The sequence below is a fragment of the Capra hircus genome, chromosome 19 (assembly GCF_001704415.2).
Source record: "Capra hircus breed San Clemente chromosome 19, ASM170441v1, whole genome shotgun sequence".
Lineage (NCBI taxonomy): Eukaryota > Metazoa > Chordata > Mammalia > Artiodactyla > Bovidae > Capra > Capra hircus.
In genome coordinates, this window is record NC_030826.1 from 39,368,159 (window position 1) to 39,391,571 (window position 23,413).

Genomic DNA, 23,413 nt, shown 5'->3' on the forward strand with positions numbered 1-23,413 from the left:
CTTGAGCTGAGCTGACAGAAGCCATCAAGAGGGCTGGAAGGCAGAGGGAACAGCCTGGGCAAAGCCCAGCTGTGAAATAGAACAGACTGTTCTGGAAGCTGCAGGACTGTAAGCAAGGGAGAGGGGGAGTGAGAGGGAAACGCAGAAGAAAGTGGACCAATGGCTGTGGGTGCTGGGCCAGGAAGATGGGTTTTCCTGCACAAACAGGCTCCTCAGACTCACTCATGGGAACCCAGGTGAACAATCTGGGGGTACCATGGGGCATGAGGAGAGAGCAGGCGGGCAAAGTGGTTCACTCAGAACTGGAAAGGAATTTAAAGACATGGCTCTAAATTAAGTGTTTGTGCAAGCCTTCCTTTTGACTCCAAGAATATCCATATTAGTTTTCCCACTAAAAAATGATTTTAGGGACTTTCCCTGATGTTCCAGTGGTTAAGAATCCACCTTCCAATGCAGGGAACTCGGGTTCAATCCCTGGTCACGGAGCTAAGACCCCACATGCCATGAGGCAACTAAGCCCATGTATCCCAACTAGAGAAAGCCCAAGTGCCATGATGAAGACCTAGCACAGCCAAAAAAAATTTTTTTTAATGATTTTAAGCATTAACCGCTGTGTACCACTGATGCCTGGAAGATGGGCATGGTTACCCAGGGGTTTTCATAGCCCAGTTTGAGAATGTCACCAAGAGTGATGATGGTATGGTCATTCTTATGTCGTAGGAAGATCCCTCTGGCTCCCAGGGGTAGCAACATGGAAGCAGAGCCAGAGTAGTGGGCTAGGAGCCTTCTAAGGGGATGGCCAGGAACGAGTCCTGTTTTGGCCTGGGTGCATGGCAGTGAGGTGACTCAGGGTCCAGCCCACTCTCACTAGCTAATCAGTTTAGTTCAGTTGCTCAGTCATGTCCGATTCTTTGCAACTCCATGGACCACAGCACGTGTGCCAGGCTTCCCTGTCCATTGTCAATTCCCAGAGCTTGCTCAAACTCACGTCCATCGAGTCAGTGATGCCATTTCATCCTCTGTTGTCCCCTTCTCCTCCTGTCTTCAAATCTTTCCCAGCATCAGGGTCTTTTCCAATGAGTCAGTTCTTCGCATCAGGTGGCCACAGTATTGGCCACTAGCTAATAACCTTGGGCAAATTACACAGACTGTAATCGGGACCTTCTTACCTCAAGAGGTGGTTGTAACATGCAGTGGGACCTGGAAGATCGAATACCCCAGAAAAGCTGTTTCCTTGCAGCCTTCACTGCTACTCATCCCAAGGGAATTCTCAAGTCATAGCCACACCTGAGGAAATCAAAATCCTGTATCCTGTCTCTCTGCCATCATTAGCCCCACCCTCATTCTACAAAACCAACCGCAGCAGCCCAGCCGCTATCATTCATATTTGCCCATCTTCAGAGCTCATGGGCCAGGAGTGGAACAGAAAATATTTTGTCCCCATTTTGCAGCTGGAGAGGCTGAAGCTCAGAAAGGTCAGAAGTCCTTCTTCTCATCAGAATCCAGGTTCCAATACTTCTTTGAGAGCTGTTGAATAAATGAATGCATGAATCATTCAGATCCCCACATCAGCCCCTTTCTTTGCAGGAGGGGGAGTAGACTTTACTCTCCAGCTCCTCAAGTTGAAATGTTGCTTGGAGACTCGTTTCAGAATTCCATACACATTTGTCAGGCAGAGTGTGTCATACAGTACAGTCATTAGGAGAAAGGATTGTAGTTCAGGCAGCCTGGGTTCAAACCCTGGCTGTGTCTTATCTTAGCTGTGTGACCTTGAGGTAGCTACTTAATCTCTTGGAGCCTCAGTTTCCCCATCTGTATAATTGGGGGGAGGGAGGCAGTGATAATAGAATAATAGAAAAAAAATAGCATTTATCTTAGAAGGTAGATGGAAAAGCACTCTGAAGTCACACTGAGCACTAAAGAGCTGTTTGTTAAATAAGCAGACCCTCTACATTTATGTGTTATATAAATAAACCTACGCTTTCAAGTGTTAAATAAATTAACCTGTATAATGGACTAGGCACTGGAAATATACAGAGAAAAGGACATCTATATTGGGAGTCCATTGGTTAAGACTCCCCATTTCCACTCTAGGCGATGTGGGTTCTGTCCCTAGTCAGGGACTTGAGATCCTGATCCCACACACTGTGCAGTGTGGCCACAACAAATAAATAAAAAAACACCTATATTTACTGAGGGCTCAATTATTATCTCATTCATTATTACCCAGCCCTGAGGGGTAGAGGTTCTCATCATCCCCTTTTTATAGTTGCAGCATGAACCTCAGAAAGGTTTAGTTTCTTGCCCAAAGCCACACAACTGTGCTTGCACTCAGGGTCTATCTCGAGAAACAGTCTTAAACCTAAACACTAACTCACCTCTTAGTCTCTACTTTCAAGGGACTTCCACTCTGATGGGAAAATAAACATTAAGCAAAGTGAACAAAGAAAAAACTGCATGTCAGATGTGAAGGAATTTGGTGAAGGGCTGAGACACATGGAGAACATAAATGCCAACTGGCTGTGTGGCAGAAGGGTTTTAAGAAGGAGGAAGTGGACTTCCTTGGTGGTAGAGGGTTCAGAATCCTTGTGCCAATGCAGGGGACATGAGTCATGCCTCAGGGCAACTAAGCCCCAGCGGCACAAGCTTGCGCATTGCAATGAAGAGTAGCCCCCAGTCTCCACAGCTAGAGAAAGCCCACGCCCAGCAACAAAGTGCAGCCAAAAATAAATAAATAATTTTAAAATATATTATTAGAAAAAAAAAAGGAGGCGGTAACTTTGAAACATGAACCGAATACCTTTCCAACGTGAGGTTTCCTGATGGTGAGAACTCTCAGGAATACAAGACTGGGGACTCAAAGATAGGTCTGTGCATCCTCAAACTCTAGGGGGCTGCTGTTCAGTATGATGCCTTGTGGAGTTGCGCACCTGGAAGCCTCAGAAACAGTTTGTTGGGAAAGGAAATCACCCTGCTACTACTGGCTTATAATTGTAGCTCAGCTGGTAAAGAGTCCACCTGCAATGCAGGAGACCCCACTTCGGTTCCTGGGTCAGGAAGAGTCCCTGCCTGGAGAAGGGAACAGCTATCCACTCCAGTATTCTGGCCTGGAGAATTCCATGGACAGAGGAGCCAAGCAGTCTACCGTCCCTGGGGTCTCAAAGAGTCAGGCACGACTGAGCAACTTTCGCTTACTACTACCAGGTAGGTTCAGTGAATGGATGAGGGACACTCCTCTCAGCCCCTCTTCCTCTGACAGAGCAGTAGGCTTTACACTCTAACTCTCCAGGTTAGAATGTTGCCTGGGATAAAAGACAAAACAAAATAAATTTTGATTAGCGGAGAAAGACAGTGAATTATTCCTTAGCAATTTTTACAGAAAAAAATTAGTTACTTCCTTGGCTTAGGGTAAGGAATAACCCCAAGGGTATTACTAGGATCCAGTTATGCCATGCCTAGACAATAACAGAGCTGTTTGGATGTGAAAAAAAATCCACCTTAAAAAAATATATCATGCTTTGGGACTTCTCTGGCAGTCCAGCTAAGGCTTCCATTGCAGTGCACACGGGTTCAGTGACTCGAGGGGGAATTAAGATACTGCCTGCCTGTGGTGCAGTCCCCCTCCCCAAACCAGCTCTGGTGGTCTCCTCTGAGGGGCCCACACCAGACTCCGCCTTTTCTACTTCCATCCTCTGTAACAAACCTCCTCCCACCACCTACTCTTTCCTTCCCCCCTGCCACTCCCTCATCCTGCTCCACCCAGACCAGGGCCACGCCCTGCCTCCTGACCCTTCCCGACCCTGCCGAGTCCCTTCCTCTGGCCTTCTTGGTATCTTGCTCTGTCCAACCTTGGAGGGTCCCATGGTGGGGATCTTCTGGCTTTGAATCCAACTTTGGGCAGTGGGTGAGTCTTGAAGTCTTAGGGGTCTCAACAGGGATCTTGGGGACTCAAAGTTTCTTTGGCCCCCATTGGCAAGAATGTTCCCATCGCCTTTTCTCCTTTGGTCTGGCTTCATAGGAGAAGAATGTAGGTACAGGATCCGGGGCCAGGTACCTGGAGGAACCCAGCCCATTGTGTGGGGGGTTGGGGGGGTGGGGTGGGGTGGGGGCGGGGAGGGTGGCATACTCTTTGGTCTTCCTTCTCCCTTCCTCTGAGGAGGGGCTGCCAGAATCACAAAGCCTGGATAGTTAGGGTCACATGAGGTCAGGCCACATCTTTGGAGCCCTGTCTCTGCTCTCTGAAACGCCCTTATCTGTTTACACCAAACACAGTAGTGGGAGGTGGGGGCAGCAGGCCAGGGCTGACTGTGTACAGTGACAACAGGGGCTGAGCCTGAGGAAGGGGGCCATCCGTAAACACAGTCTGCCCCCAGCCCCAGGGCAGAGGAGAGGCAGCTTGACCAGCCCAGCTGGACCTCCTCTCCTTCTACCTCCCTGGGGAGGGGGCACTCCCAGGCCCACCCCCTCCTCACAGGTGTGCTCTCCCTCCCATCACCACCCCCTGAGCTGTTTCCACAGCAAGCTGGACTATATTCTGTAAACTCCAGTCCCCTAGCCAGGCAGCCCCCAGTGACAGGACAGGTGTTGGGCCATCACTGCCCCTATATGGGGGGAGGCCAGGGGGAGCAAAGGCCCTTTGTAGGTCCATGTGATGCTGTGTGTCTGTTTGTCTTGTCCCCTGGAGTGGTCAGGCTCCTAGCCCCCATAGCATCCTGTGAGGGGTCCAGGCAGTGGTCTCCAGGTTCCTGGGCCTCTAGGGGAACGGTGAAGGTGGGGTTAGTGGATATCCATCCCTGTGACTGGTTTTGCTGCAAAACTGTCTCCCCTTTGAGTTAATGATTGGTGGGGAGCCCTAGGGACAACATTTCTCGATTCCCTCCCAGCTTGGGCTACCTAACACGTCCTGAGTTTCCTGGAGCCCTGGTTGCTCAGCCAATAAGGGGCCGAAGCCTTGCCCCACCCTTCTGTGTGTCCTTGCCTGTGTATAAAGCCTGGGGCCCCAGGTGGATGGCTCGGGGGATCCAGCCCTACCCAGTGCTGAGCTCTCTGTGACACAGCTGGTCCTGCTCACTCTCCAAGATGCTATTTTGGCACAACCAGCCGGAGCACCTGTGGCCGAGCCCTGGGGAGCTGTACCCTGGGCCTCTAAGCAGCTTGCTCAGGTAAGGGCCAGAACCCCTCCCTCCAGTCCTCAGGAAGGCCCTGTCTGAGTTGTGATGGGCACAGTAGGGCCACCTGTTTCATGCTGGAGATGATGTCCCTCCAGCCCTCGGGAAGGCCCTGTCTGAGTTGTGATGGGCACAGTAGGGCCATCTGTTTCACGCTGGAGATGATGTCCCTCCAGCCCTCAGGAAGGCCCTGTCTGAGTTGTGATGGGCACGGTAGGGCCACCTGTTTCATGCTGGAGATGATGTCCCTCCAGCCCTCAGGCAGGCCCTGTCTGAGTTGTGATGGGCACAGTAGGGCCATCTGTTTCACGCTGGAGATGATGTCCCTCCAGCCCTCAGGAAGGCCCTGTCTGAGTTGTGATGGGCATGGTAGGGCCATCTGTTTCACGCTGGAGATGATGTCCCTCCAGCCCTCAGGCAGGCCCTGTCTGAGTTGTGATGGGCACAGTAGGGCCACCTGTTTCACGCTGGAGATGGGCTTCCTGCTCTTGGGGGGTGGTTGGTCAGCGCGTGCACGCTCAGTCATATCCAACTCTTTGTGAACCCACTGGGAAATGGTCAAATGTACCTGGAATTTAGTGGGTCCCACAACATCTCGAAACACCCTAACCACCCACCCGCTCAGGACACATGTTGGGCAGTCACTGGCAGTCAGGCAAGCCTTGAGGTTGCAAATAAGTAACTGATGGCAGATGTTTGCATATATTGTAGTGTTGGGGATTTGCACCTTAAGGGAGGTCTGCTGGAGGCCAGAGGAGCTGAATGGGGACCCCTTAGGCCCTGGCTGCTGCAGGGGTACCTGCTTCAGCAAACTGTAGGCTCCCTGGAAGGAGAATCTGGCAGGAAGAGTCAAAGCCTCTTGGAGGAGGGGGTGGACAGGGCAGAAGCCAGCTGTGCCTTCCTCTCCCTGGCAGGGAGGCCTTGCCCTTACCCTACCTGAAGCAGGAAGAGCTGGCCAACATCCCCCGAGCGGAGCAGCCCTGCCCCGCGTTCCAGTACGTGCTTTGCGCGGCCACCTCGCCGGCCGTGAAGCAGCAGGAGGAGACCCTCACCTACCTGAACCAGGGTGCGCTGGGCCTGGGCATGGAGAGGGGCTAGCGGGGTGCTAGTGGGAGGCTGGACCCGGGGTGGGCTGGGGGTGGCAGGCAGCCGCTCTGCCCCTGAGAGGGGTGCCCACTTCCCCTCAATTTCTCCTAGGCCAGTCCTATGAGGTACGGATGCTCTGCAACCCCAAACTGGTCGATGCCACCCAGGAGCCCCGGCTGCTGAAGGCAAGTGCCTCCACTCCCAGAACTGGCAAAGGCCGGCTGTGACTCTCCCTCTGGCAGGAAGCCAGTGTCATCACAGTGATGTCATTCTCAAGTAGAACCCTCTCACATCCACCTTTTCATTTGACCTTCACAACAGCTCAGTGGTGGCGGGAATTGTTGAGGAAACAGGCACAGTGAGGTGAAGTATTTTCTCAAGGACACAGAGCCAGTAAGTAGCAGAACCAGGATTTAGAAATATATTTACATAGCATTATTCACACACATGATTCCATCTCTCAGGGGAAAAAAAAAAGTTTTTATTTAGCTCCCATTCTTTGCCAGAAACTGTTCTATGCACTAGAGATTCAGAGGTAAAGAGACAGATGTGGCTTCCTTCCTCAGGGGACTTGCGTTCTACTGAGACAAACAGGTCATTGAACAATTTAGATACGATTACAAGTTGATTTACAAATCGCAAACTGCTAAGTGCTACGAAGAGTGCAAAGGGATTAACGCCTCCATTTTACAGATGAGGAAACAGAAGCTCTAGGTTACTTCCTCAGTTTCACTGCTTGTGGAGTGGCAGGTGGCCTCTGGACGCAGATCTAGTTATTCTAAGTCCTTTTGCCCCCTGCAGGTGGGAGGGAAGGTAAGGGGGAGGCTGGCAAGGTTGGCCTGTCCCAGAGGTGGGAGCTGGCTCCCAAATGCCCCGGCGCCCTCCTGTGCCCACAGAGCGTGGTGCGAGTGGTTTTCCACGACCGGCGCCTGCAGTACAGCGAGCAGCAGCAGCTGGACGGGTGTAGGTGGAACCGGCCTGGGGATCGCATCCTGGACATAGGTGCCTGGGGAGGGTCCAGGGCCCTTCAGGGCTGCTGTCTGGCTTAGGGGCCCCTGTGGACGGGAGGTGGCTGAGCCCTGCTCCCTGCCTGCCAGTCTGTGCCTGCAGATGTCCCACTGTCCGTGGGGGTGCTGGAACCCCAAGTGCTGCCCTCACAACTGAACACCGTGGAGTTTTATTGGGACCCAACCAAGAGGACCTCTCTCTTCCTGCAGGTGAGTCTGAGGCTGGGACAGGAAGGAGGCTGGAAGTCGGATGGGGGTGGCAGCAGCCTACATGGAAAAGAAAAGTGAGCTTGGGTGGAGGTCAGAGGAGGTAATAAGAATGAATCACTTCCAGAAAGCACCATGAGGAACAAAGGTGGACAAATGTTGATCGAATGTCACCATAGGCAAGGACTTGTTAAACATTAAGGTGATGGAAGAAATGACAAAACAGGACAGAATTTAGCTTCATAGAAAGTAATGGTCTTCAAAGTATAGGCAAAATTAAAAAGAGATATCAAATGGGAAAAACAGTTGCCACATATAACGTATATAATGTTATATTTTAAATACATAAAAAGTTCTCCTATATTAAAAAGTAGATGAAAGCTCAATAGAAAAATGGGCAAAGGATATAAGCAATTTATAAAGAAAGATACAAATTGATAATAAATGTAGACAGTTCAAACTCACACAATGTTAATAATGCTAATTAAAACTACATGTATATATGTACACACACACACACGGCTTCCTTGGTGGTTCAGTGGTAAAGAACCCACCTACCAATGCAGGAGAGATGCCTTCAATCCCTGGGTCAGGAAGATCCCCTGGAGAAGAAAATGGCAATCTACTCCAGTATTCTAGCCTGGGAAATCCCATGGACAAAGCAATGGCGGGCTACAGTCCATGTGTCACAGAGAGACATGACTTGGCGAATAAACAACTATATATATATATATATATATATATATATATATATATATACACACACACATATACACACTGGCAAAGACTCTTAAAACTATTCTTGGTAAGCTTTAGAGAAACAGACAACCTCATGTCCTGAGAATGCAAATTGATGCATCTATTTTGTAGGTACGTGGGCAAATTTTATTAACTTTAATGTTCATACTCATTTCCCCAGTAGTTCTACCTCAAGAAATGCAGTGTTGAATAAGTACACAAACATACCTTTAGCCGCTATTCATGCCCCTGCCATTTTTTTATATTAAAAGATATTAATCAAAATGTCCATCAGATAAGGGTGGACTTTGAAATAGGTGTTTAGTAGTTTATAATGGAAATTGTGTAGCCATTAAAATGATGTTTCGGAAATATTTTATGACAAGAGAAACTGCTTTCACATACGTAAAGGCAGAATGCAGACTTGTGTTTAATGTTTGATTTCTATTTTGCAAAAATAAAAGTGTGTGTGTATATAAAAGTTGTGTTTTTTTCTTGCGCAGAGGAAAGATAGAAACAATACTTGAATGTTAACAGTACTCTCTCTGAGAGGTGGGGTGATGGAGATGCCCGTATCCTTTGCACTTTTTCAGTGCTATATTGTACTTAGTTGCTCAGTCCTGACTCTGTGACCTGATGGACTGTGTAGCCTGCCAGGCAAGAATACTGGAGTGGGTTGCCATGCCCTCCTCCAGGGGATCTTCCCGACCCAGGGATTGAACTAGGGTCTCCTGCATTGCAGGCAGATTCTTTACCGGCTGAGCTACCAGGGAAGCCCCTCTGCATCTTCTATGTTGAATAGATTTCCTTTTATAATAAAAAGTATTGTCAAAATTCACATATAAGTCCCTTTTTTGAATGTCCTCTGTACTCTAAGCACCTGGACGAGGAGCCAGGTGGATATGGCACAATTTCAGTTCCACTACTTCTTGGCATGGACCTTGCCCGGATAATGTAATCTCTACGAGCCTCAGCTTCCCTACCTGTAAAGTTAGATTCTTTAACTGTTCTTTACAAGGTTGCGGGAAGGCAATCACAACCACTGTAGCGGTTGTGCAGGTCAGGAAGGCTTCCTAGAGTAGACCGCTAGGTTTAGCAAATAAAATACAGGACACTCAATTTAGATAAATTTTGAACTGGTGCCTACCCTGGAATGAAATGTATGGGCTCAAGTATGAGCAAAGAGAGCTTTCCCAGTAGAGGACTCTAGAGATAGCTATGCAGGTGTATTGGGGTGATAAGTAGGCTAGATGAGTGGGTCAGTGGGTTCATTGATGGGAGAAAGAGCAGCCAGGCAGAAAGGCTTGACTCTTTAAGGTGCTTGAATGCCACAGTCAGGGACTTTGCTTCTCCTCTCATAGTCTTAAGGAGCCACTGAAGGATTTTGAACCAGGTAAAGAACCTAATAAGTTATGCCTTAAGAATAGACACTGGTTGGGGATGGAATGTTGCTGTGGCTGACAGGTAACAGGTTTCAGGTGAGATCCCTTGAATGTGGGCAGGACCTGGATAGTCACCCTTCTTTCCCACCTCAGGTTCACTGCATCAGCACTGAGTTCAGGTAACAGGTTTCAGGTGAGATCCCTTGAATGTGGGCAGGACCTGGATAGTTACCCTTCTTTCCCACCTCAGGTTCACTGCATCAGCACTGAGTTCACTCCTCGGAAAAAAGGTGGGGAGAAAGGCGTCCCCTTCCGCCTCCAGATCGACACTTTCAAGCCCAGTGACAAGGAGCTTCCACTGGAGCACCTGCATTCTGCTGGCTGCCTCGTCAAGGTGTTTAAGGTACGGGCAGCACGGGGCCCTTTCCCCTCCCTCCCTCCCTCTCAGAGCTGTCACCCTGCCTTGCTGGCTGTGTGGATCTGACTTGGCTTTGCGGTGGACCCTCACTCAGCCTGCAGGCCCTGAACCTGGGACTGTTTTCTTCTCTGTACACAGACAGATGGGGCTTGGTCTCTTTCTCAGAGCCCTTCCTGTCAATGAGAAGTGGGCAGGTAAGGAGGGGAACTATGACGTTTCCTTGTCACCCTCCTGCAGCCCAAAGGAGCTGACCGGAAACTGAAAACTGACCGGGAGAAGATTGAGAAACAGCCCGTGCATGAGAGAAACAAGTATCAGACAGCCTGTGAGAGCACCGTCTTCATGGAGGTATGTGTGCTGGGCAGTGGGGGCCGGGGGGAGAAAACATCCTCAGTGTACACGTGGGGAGACTGAGGCTTCAGGTATTGCGGCCGCTGCAGGACCATCAGCACCACCACATACACACCAGTGAGTCCCCGTTTCCTGCGAGGACAGACTGTAGTGCCTGCAGTTGACGGTTCCCAGGAGCGGAGGCTCACAGGCTGCCTCTCCTGTGCCCTGCTGCTGCGACCACCCGCCTTTTGCTCCCTCGTCCTGGAGCATCTCCCTTGCTGCTGTAGCTTCTCCAGGAAGCCTTCCCCGACTCCCCCAGCCAGACCTGAGGCTAGTTTAACTCTCTTCATTGTGTGGAAATTTGATCTACCTGTGAGGGGCTCCTGGGGCCTGCCAACAGTCACCACCACACTCCTGAATGTCCAGGCTAACCTTGCTGTTTGCCCCACAGTGTTCTCCGTGGCCAGAGCCCATTTCAGGGGCCCACCCGCCTCCGAGCCCTTTTGCTCTGACCTCTCCCCACTCCTGCAAGCTCCTGTCCCCGGAGAGGTGAGGCAGGATAAACACCTCCTATCAGCCCCTGGGGTGAGAGTGAAGAGAGAAGCCCTCAACTCAGGAGGCCAGCGAGGGGCAGGCCCAGGGGTGCCACTGAGAGAGCTTCTGGGGAACATGTGGGTGACACCAGGACAGGCCTAGGGAATCATGGGCAGGAGACTGGCCATCCTGCTCTCCTGAGCCAGACTCTCTGCTCCCCCATAGGCTCTGCTCCTCACCATCATTCACCTTGGACACCTTGGGGGGCAGCCTAGCTCCTGTGAGTCTCCCCCCCCCCCACCCCCGACTCTTCCAAAGCCTTCTCAGCAGCTCCCTCTTTTTCCATAATAGGGTGGCCCTGCCCCCTGGTGGACAGATGTGGCATGGCCACAGATCGCAAAATGGTTGCCTGATGGCATTGGGCATGTCCCTCCCGCAGGATGAGCCTCCCTTCTCAGACTTGGGACCCCCAAGGGCAGGGATGTTTCCCCTCCACCTTGTTGTCAGCCCCTGGGTCCATGGTGTTACTTGGACCACTCTTTATGCCTCAGGGTCTGAATCCCGGAGCCTCCATCCTAGAGACACAGCAGTGGTTGCATCGGCACCGGTTCTCCAGCTACTGCCGGTTGCTGGCCAGTTTCACTGGTGAGGCTGGGATCTGGTCCACAGGTAGTGACCAGACATGTAGGGGACTGAGGGCACTCAGGCAGGAAGCCTGTCTGTCCTGGCTTGCTCTGTGTCCTTCAACTAACTTTTATTTAGAACTAATTGTTGAAAAAGCACAATGCTTGCTAGGTTCTCTTCTTGTGCATTATCTCATACAATTTATACATTACCCTTGAGAACAGGGCTCAGAGAGGCTAAATAACTTGCCCAAGGGCACATAGCTAGCCGGTGACAGAGGTGGAATTTGAATCCAAATCTGACTCCCATGTCTGGATATACTAGGACTATTTGTAGACTAACAGTGGGTTGTATCCCTTGCCATCCTTGATGCCTGGCCTCTCTTCCCCTAATCTAGCCCTGTCTGACTTTGTAGGCACTGATCTGCTGAAGCTTACTTGCCAGGACCTTATTCAGATCTGTGGAGCTGCTGACGGGATCCGCCTTTTCAATACTCTCAAAGCCAGGTGCTGGGCATTGCCGACCAGGGTTCCCTTTTCATTATAGTGTGCGCGTGCTAAGTCACTTCAGTCACCTCTGACTCTTTGCAACCCTATGACCTGTAGCCTGCCAGGCTCCTCTGTCCATGGGATGCTCCAGGCAAGAATATTGGACTTGGTTGCCACGCCCCTTCTCCAGGGCATCTTCCCCAACCCAGGGATCGAACTTGTCTCCTGCAACAGCAGGCAAGTTCTTTACCACTAGGGCCGCCTGGGAAGCCCTCCCAATGTAGCTACACTTACCAACTCAGCTGCAGTCATTTCATAGAATGTTTAAATGGAAGGCACCTGAAAAACTACTTAACCCCAAGTCTTTACAAAGTAAGAAACTCAGGAGGACAGTAAGAAACCTGAGGGCAACCTGCTGCCTGAGGTCAGAGCAAGGCTAGCAGAGCTGGGCTTGTTAGGCTGCTGTGACTTCTTTCTGTGCCCATCCCATGTACATCACTCAGTTTCACTCAGTTTCTGGGGGTAAAGGTGGATTTTTCTCTCCTCTCCCCACAGGGTCCAGTGTTCACTAAATCTTGGTGACCTCTCTCCCTAGACACCTGGGAGGAGGTGGGTTCTCCCAAAGGGGCTAAAACTGGGACCTGTTAGTTCAGGTATGAATGTAGACTTTTCTCTTGGCCCAGGCCGATCCGACACCGGCTGACCTTGTATGTTGCTCAGGAGACCTCTAGGCAAGACGACGAGGCTCCTAAGAACCCTGACTCAGGTGAGGTTCTGGCCTCTTGAGAAAAAAGAAAGCCAGGCGTAGCTGCATGAAACCTCTTCTGGTCTGGGACCCAGCATGCTCTTGGCATTCTCATCTTCCATGAGTTGACTAGTCTTCTCCTTCCAGTATGTCTCCCTGGGTTTATTCCTCCATGCTCTACACTCTCATTCCACAAATTCCATCCAAATTTGTCATTCTATTAGCACAAGGGATTAGAACCCTATAATCTTGTTATTGTATTCGGGCTTCAGTCATTCAGTCCCATCGAGTCTTTAAACTGGAGGTTCCTCTCAATTTGAGGCTTTGCCAGAGGTAAGAAATGGGAGGTGAAAATGGAAGTGAATTTATCAGCTTTTTTCCTTTACTCCTTCTCCCCATCTGGGCGCCTCCCAATGAGCTGTTACTTTGCCCTCTGGGCAGTGGCACCCTCCACTGACTCCTGCCCCTGTGCTGCCCACACCCCCAGGCTTTTATCAGATCTCTCTGGATGAACTCAGTGCTGTAGAGCTCCTGGGGAAACTGGCTGAACTCCTGGCCCTCCCAGCCAATCAGATCCATCGTCTTTTCCATCAGGGCCCCAGGGGCATCCTCATTCTCCTCAGTGACCAGGTAAAGTAGGCAGTGGTTCCCTGCACGGTCCCACAAAGCCTGGAATACTCTTCCAACCTCGGGCCCAGTCTCGCTGTCTCTGCCCTAGCTTATCCTGTTTGGCTCTAAGAACAGAATTGTCTTAGTGACCCCTTCTCCCTTGCAGGTGGTTCAGAATCTTAAGGATGAATCATACTTTGTGGCTGTGGTGAAGAAAGGTAGGGGTTTCAGAGGGAGAGGTTGCGTGCCTGGCAGGCCCTAGAAAGGTTAAGATTGTCTTATATTGTCTCTTAAATGAGATTGAAAGTTTCCTTGAAGGTGTGTCGTGGGTACTGTGCCCTGGCTAAGTGGTGAACATCTGCTCTGTGCCAGCTTTGTGTCAAAAGGAATCATATAGCTCAGAAAAGCTACTTGTTGCTCAGTAAAAAGTAACAATATTCTCATGAGGGGAAAATGCCCGAGTTTCAGGGAGTTATTAGGAGGAGGGAAAGCCCATGCTCTCCCCGCCACACTGCCTCAACCCCATCAACAGTCATACGGGTCACAAGGGCAGGTGCTTGCTGGACATCACCTGGAGCAGAGCACTTCTGATCAGCAGGCTGGTGGTTCTGGTTTTTCACTGTCTGCCCTCTCTCCCTCCTCTGTGCTCCTGTACCCAGGGAGGTCCTGAAGAGCTGGACTCAGGGGCCCTGGAAGAACACTTGATGTGGCAGGTGTACCACAGGCTGCTTTGATGTTTGGGAGCAGCACAATAGGTTTGGGATCTGTCTCATCTCACTAGAGCCCCTTCTTTAACTGCTTTCAGTGCAGAATCCAGATGGCTACTACCTGGTTCTGACCTAGGCCCAGAGGTGCCCTGCTCAAGAGGCGGAGACTGGTGCCAGCCTGGTTCTTTGGGGTCCTATGTTCACCAGAAGCCTTGTTAAAATCCTCAGATGCTTCACCAGGGTTCAGGTGAAGAGCTACACCATCATGTGTTCTACAAGCAGGCCCCAGGCTCATGTTTCTTTCTGCTCAGCAGCAAGTTGCTGGAACTCGAGACAAGCTGAGCTGAGCTGGCCAAGCCTGTGAGGCCAACACCCTGGCAACATGGATAAGGAACTCTTGCCCCAAGCTGCTCAACTACAGCTATTCTTGAACAGTGAGGTTACAGAGCTTTATTTTTTAATGTAGTTGAATTAAAATCTAAATTTTGTGTTTCATTTTTAGGTTTATCATCTACCTGAAACTTAATTTTCTGTGTATTTTTTTCCATGTAGAATACCAACTTTATATTAAATTAGGTACTTTTTAGTAAGTGATATTAAACCATGTTTTATTCCATTCCTTCCCGCCCTCCCCCAATCCCCTTCCCTTAAAACTTTCTGATGGAAAATATTAAACATACTGAAAAGAAAAACCCATGTGTGCATGGTGTGGCAGACAGACCCAAATGCCTTTATTAATCATTTACCCCATTTGTCATTTACTGATCATCTCTGGTGAGTCCTAAACCTGCTGACCTCTGGCTAGGGAGGGTAGGCAGGAGGAAGACTTTAAACACTGGCTGAACTGATTAACAGGATTAAAGGACAGGAAGAGAGAATCTGCATATTGAAGTTCAAAGACCTAGAACTTGCCTCCCACAAAGGCCAAGGCTGCCTCAATAAGGACAAGGAAGGGGGCAGGCATCTGCTTGTACCCCTGGAAGGGAGTGTGGGACCCTGTCGACCCCAGATGACCAATCCAGACTAGGCCTTTACCTCATGTGGCATGAGTGGATTTCAGGTGAGGCCCATGATTCCACAGGGCTCCCCAGGGGTGTTTCAGGGCAGGGCAGACACCCTGAGACCTAAATCGAGGTAGCTGATCCGGCTCCACTTCTCGTCCCTCTCTCCACAGAAGGATAGGGGCACCACTGCCTTTAGCCTTTGTTTACCTTTCAAGCTAGGAGCCTCCAAGCAGACTAGATACTGAAATGAAGAAATCAAAGCAGGTAACATGTTTACTGTATGCCACTATTATTGCTTTTAATCTTCACAACTCTACAAGTACTGTTGTCCCTACTTTACCAACAAAGAACTGAGATAGAGGGGTTAACTGGCCAAGAACTGAGATAGAGGGGTCAACATGGAATTTATTTGATTAACCATTACACTACTCCCTCAGTCCTTTTTAGTCTAAGGGCAGTGCTCTGCACAGATAAGGGACTCAGACTGAACTGTTACTATCAAATTAATTAAGACAAACGTTGTTTAGAAACTCTGATTTATATTATGTCTTCATTTTTCTTAGAGACAAGTGGAGTGGTGTATTAATAAGGCTATTAAAAAGATACTAAATACTTAAAAAAATTAATGAAGAGTACTAATTAAAGGATAGTAAAAAAAAAAAATAAAGATGCCAAAAAGATTGAACCTCAGGGGCCTTTACACACCAAGGGTTCAAGGACGTTAAGAATCTTAGCTACAAGTCAGGCTATTTCCGCAGCAAAATGAAAAGTCTTCACAGCTTATTTTCTTTAATTACATCATAAAACAGAAATTAGAACATACAGGAAACAATAATAGTTACATAACAATTTACTTTATATATTTATATATAAAAAACATTTTTTTTTTTTTTAAGTCCAAAGATTTTTAAAGCAAAAGGAATCCTCTACTGCCACCTTGGATTTTATTTATTTTAAATAACCCTCCCTCCCCCCCACCCCCCAATCTCAAGCGCCAAAAGTACTGGGTGGAAACACAGTTGCTTGGACAGCTAATGGAAGCTGCTAAGTCACCACAGAGGAACTGTGTTGGCCCCAGGGACTGGCTAAGTGTTGGGGCAGGCCTGGTGGGGAAACAAGCAAGAGTGGCTCCCACACACCAAAGCTCTCACTCCAGGGCAGGCCGAATGGCTGGACAGGGCTTAGGCCAGACAGCGATGTTGGGGATCAGACCCTGCCAGTCAGCCATTCTCTGCATTTTACCCCTTCCTCAGGGAGTGGGGGTGGAGGCGGGGCAGTGCAAGGGTCAAACAGCCTGATCTGAAGGTAAAATTTCTCCCACAGCACCATTTACCCATCCATCTCTGTCCCCAAGCAGAGTCTGACAGGCAGGGGGAGTCCTCACAGTTCTCTGAGCTCTGCACAGGCCTGTTTCTCAGGGCTGTGCTCTCAGGGTCACTGGAAGGTGGGCAAAGGTGAGGAGAGGAGTTGGGAAATGACCGAGGCAGGTTACCTGGAAAAAAATTCCTGGGAGGAGGAAAAAAGAGGCAGCCAGAATGGGAGGCATCTGAAGGGTGATCATAAAATAGGAATGGAGAAAGGCAAAATTAAGGCCTTTCTCTCCCCAGAGCAACTCTTCGGACTGGGTAGTCACAGATCCTCAGGGGCCAGCTCTGAGAGCTGCAGCATGGTGAGGGAAAAAAAAAAATCCCCAAGTATCTTACGATGAGCCCCATCTCACAGATCCTGTATATGTTAGAGGTTAGTGTATTTTTCAGGGGCAGAGTAAGGAGGGAAGTGAGAGAAGAAATCTCAGGCTCACCTCTTCCTGTACTTATTAGAAATTAACAGTCATCAGAGAAGCACAGATAAGAAATTATTCTTAAGGGAAGGGGAGGAAAAAAAATTAAAAAACTGATGTAAACCCAGAAAAGTAGCAGCAAAGGTTTCACTTATTATAGGTCTATTATATAGCACTAGGAAAGAAAATCATTCAAGTCTTTAGGCAGGGAAAGGTAAAGGAATTAATCAAACCATGCCAGTTAGAGACTCCTTTTTCACGTTCGGATTTTCTAAGACTTTAGGTTCTCATTCACTAGTGCCATAAAAAAAAGAAAACAGAATAATGACGTCAGGGGATGAGAAGGGTTAGGCTAAGGTAACAAACACATACATGTATGTGAGCAGCAGTGTGGGACAGATTTGAATTAATAACAAGTAGTATGAGACACTGCAAGCCAAAACTTAGTGGGGCAAAGCTTTCTTCCTTCACTTTAATTAAAAAAATAAAAAAATTACTTCAAAGGTTTTCCTGGGTTCTTGGGGGTACGGCAGTTGAGAATACATGTGTCTGGACAGCTCTCTTCCCTCATCTCTCCCTGAGATGGGGATTCTCATTTACTTCCTACCTGCTCTTGCTCTGGTAGAAATCACGCCCAGAAGTTGCTGGGAAGCACTGGTGGTGTTCAGTGGTGCCGATCCCCCTCTGGGTGACACTGGTCTGCTGTGTGCAAAGTAGAAGCCCTCCTTGCCAGGAAGAAGGGCATGGAGTTCATTAGATGGAAAGTAAATCTGCTCACATGCGAGGCAGTTGTTTGTACATATTCAGGACAGATGCTCGTACCTGAAGCAAAGTACCCCAGTTCCAGAACCAATTTTCTCCTTTACTTTGAATTGCAACTACCATTTCCCCACCCTGATTCTTCAAAACAAAACACTGAAAAATACAGAAAACAAAAAGGGTCAACTGATATAGTTTTGGTTGTTCATGGTTCTTTTTCCTAAAAGGGCAGTGAACCACCCTGCCTGAGGAAGCACTGAGTCTCAACACCTGGGAACTAACCTCTACCAAGGGCTTACTCAACAAAAACAGGAGGCAGAGATGGAAGAATTACATTATGGCATTTTTTCTTAACACCCATGTAAACTTGTCCAACGATTTTTTTTTTCCTGCTGAAAATTAACTATAACTCTCTTGGGCTCCAAAGATTCACTCAGACTCAGCTGAGAAGTTCTTACTGACTTTCCTAAGGATTAAAGGCTCCAGAGATGCGGAACTGATGTTCTTAAGGATAAAAATGGGCAAAACAGGTAGACTTGCCTTGGGGTATGGGGCAGGGGGGTGAGTGGGCTGCAGAAGCCCTTCATGCAGAAAACTCACTTGCCTCAAATGGTAGAAAGTTTCAAGTGAGAGGGCAAGTTAGAGCAGCATGCTCTCTTGCTGGAGATGTCAACATGTTATGTTTGGACATCTGGACACAGCAAATACAAGCCAAATTACTTGGATTAATTATACCCTACTGAAATGGTTGTATACAGCTTTCTGTATCTTCCAATCTTCTACTTAACATTTATGATAGAAATAAAGGTGAGAGGCTGAGACTTTTTAACTCCCCTCACCCTCCTACCACTTTAGGGTTCTTTGGTCCAAGATCATTGTAAGGGGGAGGGTTCTGCCTCACGACCTCCAATGAAACACCCTGTCTGTCTTATCAAACAAGACTTGACTAATTCACATGGCCTAGGTTTGAGGTGGTTAAAGATCCTAGAACTGGTGGGCAGATAGAGAAGGCAATTTTTAAATAAAATGTTCCAGAAGCTCAAAGCATACCACTGAAGGAAGTCTGTCAGCCAGGATGCACAACAGGGATAGAAAATTATTCTTAAATCATGCACACAGGGAGGGGAAAAAAGCAGAACAGACCGATTTCCTTTAAACCCTTCCTCTCTCGTGGCAGCTGTCATGAGCAATCTGACTTTCAGCCCAATAAACATTAAATGGACAAGGGTCCACTATGACCAAGTGCTCCTTGCTCTAAATAACATAGTCACCAAGGATACCCCGCCCACAGGCAGGCAGGAAACCAACTCTTCTTTCCTGGGATACTCTTACACTTCCTAACAATTTCAAACTAAGGTTCCAACTCATACTTTGTTTAGCCTCCCATGGCATTTGTGGGTTATCAAACCAGTAACAATGCATTTTACAAGGCAATTAGAAGAAATAAAAGAACTTGACTGCTACAGCACTGTAGCTATATTGAACCATTCAAACAGTTTGGAAAGCCTGAAATAAAGCATCATAAAAATATTCACCAGATTTCCCTCTAAAAGATGATATAAGGAATATGAAAAATTTCTGACTTACATGTCTACTAAATCAACTTAATGGATGTGGAAATTTATAAAAACCACTTAAGAAATATTTTACATCCACTAAAGAGCAGAATAAGATGAGAAATATTTTTTACATAAAAGCACAACGTGCTTTCATATTCCAAATATTGGAAAAAAGGGAAGAAGCCAGATTCCCTTATTCCTTATATCTGACAGTTCGATTTCAAATTCAGTAAACAAACATCAAAGATCACTCAGTGAAAAATGGCCTGAGCTGCCTTACGGTTACTGAATTCAAGGTTGCCCAGATCAGGACAAGAATTCAGAGAGGAAGCCAGATTGAAGACATGGAAATAAATTTGCAGTATCACTGGGAGTGAAGCTTTAAATAGAAGGCAAGGATGGGTATAGAAAGGAAATGGGAGAAGCCTATGAAAAAAAAAAAAAAAAAGCTGGAAACCATCACCTTCATAGGTAGGGTCAATGAAGATATAAAAGATACTGATGATGCTAGAAAACATAACGGGAAAAGGATGCTTAGAAAAGAGATGAGCTGGATGTGTAATAACTTTGAGGATACCTTCTTACTTTGCCCAAATCTCTTCTCACTTTTCACTCTGTTTTTTTTTTTTTTTTAATTGAAGGCACACTCCGGAATCAGACAAAGGGACCTAAGTTTTTCCTAATGTTGAGTCAGGAAATATTACGTTCAAATGACAGGCCCCTTTCCACCTGACCAAAACTAACCATGGGTTCTCAAAGTCCTGTATCAACTGACACAGGTTTCAGATTGACATAAAAATACATGTCCTTCCAAGCTTTATGGGTCCCAAGTTTTCTTGAGAAAGGAACAAGGCTCCTGCCTGACCATATACACACCAGTGCTGCACACTCCAGGGCCTTTATTCTCTCACTGATTCTGTTCTCACCCGCACAAGCCCAGAGAGACTTGCACATGGGTGCACTCTTTGAGAAGAGAAACAGCATTTTCAAGACATTCATGTACTAGTGAATAGGTTTGTTCCTTTCTTAAATAAAGAAGTACCTCAAGAACTTCAACTGTTGGGAAATTAAAATCCACACTCACTAATAAATCAAGGTTTTATTCAGGCACTATTTTTTTTTTTAAACTTTGTACGTTAGAGCTGTTGCCCCCTAAATACATATACACACATACATATATATATTAGTTTTGTCTGAGTGAGTTACCTGGGGATCTGAATATTTTCAACCACATCTAGAAGTATGTGTGGAAATGTGTATATGTATATATGTGGGATATAGCCAGGAGAGTGGGTTTCACTTTAAAAAAATATATTCCTTATGTGGTAACCTGAAAAGAGGATAAGGGAAAGGAAATGAAAAATACACATAACGTAAGCTTTTAAAAGGGTGTAATAATAAAATAAGATTTAAAATAAATTTAACATGCTAACTAATGGTGGATAGTAGATTCCTAGGACCTTTTCAACTAATTGCTTATGGAAAACTAAATCACATTTTATTCTTACATATGCTTGTATTACTAACACCTGCAGCATTAAAACAAGACTTTTAACAGCTTGGATCATGTAGGAGATGACCTAAGATTGTGGTGGGCTGCACATTAATGTCCTAAAAAACCAAAAGTCACCCTATTAAAAAAATCACACAAGGTCTCTAACCTTGATGTTTAGAAATCTACTTCTTATACTTCAGAAACTCATTTTACTTCCCTCATCCTCTATGATTTTTTTTTTTTTTTCGATGAGGGGAACTTCTTCTTGACTGTGAGTCATGGGCACTGAATACTCTGCTCTAAGTTCTGGTGACCAGGCTGCCCAAGACACTGAACCCCCTACTTCCTCTCAATGTTCTCTTTCTGCCACCCCAATGCCTTTACCTGGCTTCTCTGATATTTCATTCATGGAAAGCCTGGAGCTCAAGAGAGAGATGGCTGATGGGTTCTGAAAGGTTCTAGTCCTTTGAGGCTCCAACATTAGATATGATACCAAACACTGATATACAGTTGACCAGCTGTGATAGGGTCATTCTCGCATCCCTGATAAGCTGAAATGGGAGGAAAAAAAGAGAAACAGCCCAGCTCAATCGCACAACTCCTCGAGCAGCATTCCTGCTAAAGTAGGACAAATCTCACAGGCACAAATCAAGAGATGCCACTGATCACACCTAGATTTTGGTCAATACACAATATTTGAGCTTTGGTGGCGGTGGCTTTCAGTTTCAGCTTTGGGATTTGCCATTCCACTCTTTCCTAATAATGCATTTCTCTCTCCTCATTAAGTTAGATGGAAGGAAAAATGTGCAGGGGGGAATACTAGGTGTATCATGCATATTATCATTTATCACAAGATACAACAAAAACCAAAAGGCAAAGTTTGTTTTCATCAAAATAGTCTTAGCTCAACTTCTCATAATTCTTCTTGACTGGCAAAGATTCAGGCAGGGTCCCCTAATGGCAAAATTTAGAATTAAAAAAATATTTATTGATAATGTCTCTTTTGAAAATGCTTGGTAACCCCAACTAATCATCCAAAATGCAAACTGTAAACACAACAGCAGCAAAAGAGTAACAACTGAGTGTGAGTGAGCAGACTATGAACAGATGACAGACTGAGCAAGAGCGCAGGAGGGAGCAGCGGAGAATGAAAGACAGGTGCACAGTGTGCTACAGAGGCTGACGATCTGAGTGAACAGGTCATCACATCTGGACCACAGTGATTTCAATGCAACCATTTAGCAAACCTCTGGGCCAAATACTACAACACAGGAGGAGGAATGGACAAGCCTTCTTTGTGAGCATGCTCAGCATGTTGGCATGGGAACAAGGAAGCACAGCAGCTCTTTAGTCATCTCACAATGGATGGCTACCATTTATAGGATGCAAAGAAATTTTCCCTCTGGTCCCTGATACAACATGTATTGTTTTTCTATGCTTTCCTTGACCCTGGAGGACTGCAGTTGTTGTTCCAAAATTGCCAAAGAAACCCCTTAACAAAATAAAGAAACCACAGTAGCAGTAACACTGGGTTTGCTGGAATGCCCCCTTCCATCTACCTTGGTTATGATTTTCTTCTGGGCACATCCAACAGGAATGGTTAAGTTTTACCAATCCACATGATAAAGCCAGCACGAACTCAGTCCCCTGGTCACAGAGACAGACTGGGTCAGGGTAAGAGTGGGTATGCATATTTATGTGTGGCTCTGGGGATCTGGACGCCGCCCTCTCTTTGTAACCTTTGCCCGGAACACTGGGGTTGCTTCCAATGGAGATCCACGGTAACTCTAGAAGTGTCATTAAATGCTCAGTTCACCAAGGCTGGCCACCTCCACTGTCATAGGATGATGCAGCATCTGCAGAAGCGCTGTCTGCTGCCCCCTACTGACGGGGGTGGAGTGACAGGTGCGAAGTAGGCGTGGACTTTAATATTGGGTAAATGGGTCTGCAACAAGACAGAAACATTACTAAGAGGGAGGCCTTCAACAGAAACAGCAAGGTTGCTTTTCAGAAAAACCAGAGGGACGGAGTGGACATGAAGGCAGAACAGAGGCTGAGCACAGACAGCAGGTCGAGACCTAGGTTCTACTTCATACCATCGCAGGTTATTCTCAAAGACCATATCGGCTCATATACCTTTTGGTCGCTGCTTCTATAATAATAAAACTGGGGGCAAAAGTCATGCTAATCTCTTAACCTGTCCCAAAGGGATTCCTGGTCGGATTCCCATAGCTGGAAGAAATTATATAAACTTAAAAATTGACTTTTTCCAAGCCATCATTGACAATGTTTCCTCTGATATCTTAAAAAACCCATTATCCTCTTTTAACTAACATGCTTCTAACATCTACAACATAAATGGTTTCTAAACTCCTACTATGTTCAAGGCATTGTGCTAGTTCTGTAAAGGGACAATGGTCAAGATAGAGATCCTGCTCTTAGGGAACTTAGGAGTTTAGACATGCACACAGATAGCTACAGCAGAAGAGTGCTAAGTGATTCTTGAGGATTCAGAGGTGGAATCCCTGGCTGGGGTGGAATCCAGCCAGGCAGGCCTAGGGACTGTAGGCCACAGAAGCAGCTCTGGATGACCTGTGACTTTCCTCTTTTGGTAAAGAAGAGATATGGATGCGAGGCCTTCCCACTGCAGTTACATCCTCCGTCCTCCAGGTCTAAAGGGAGAGGTGGAACTGAGGTCAACTGGAACTTCAACTTAAACCTGCTGCTCCTTTATGCACTCAGATACTATTAAGGCCAACACAGATATTTT

General features: G+C 47.2%; 2 protein-coding genes across 3 annotated transcripts in view; one reads left to right on the plus strand and one right to left on the minus strand.

The window, feature by feature from the left end:
• On the plus strand, positions 5,030-14,707 carry LOC102175160 (transcription factor CP2-like protein 1). The gene is made up of 13 exons (XM_018064008.1): positions 5,030-5,162; positions 6,083-6,234; positions 6,366-6,439; positions 7,151-7,256; positions 7,365-7,471; positions 9,839-9,991; positions 10,244-10,354; positions 10,791-10,888; positions 11,286-11,518; positions 11,913-12,003; positions 12,669-12,751; positions 13,218-13,360; positions 13,506-14,707. The coding sequence occupies exons 1-13, from the start codon at positions 5,080-5,082 to the stop codon at positions 13,599-13,601; spliced, it is 1,530 nt and encodes a 509-aa protein (XP_017919497.1). The 5' UTR covers positions 5,030-5,079; the 3' UTR covers positions 13,602-14,707.
• Positions 15,823-23,413, minus strand: part of FBXL20 (F-box and leucine rich repeat protein 20) — a 98,297-nt gene continuing 90,706 nt past the window's right edge. For both annotated transcript variants that reach the window (XM_018065000.1, XM_018065001.1), the window contains exon 15: positions 15,823-22,588. In XM_018065000.1, coding sequence (XP_017920489.1) covers positions 22,481-22,588 — 108 coding nt within the window. In that variant the 3' untranslated portion in view covers positions 15,823-22,480. The remainder of the gene's footprint in view (positions 22,589-23,413) is intronic.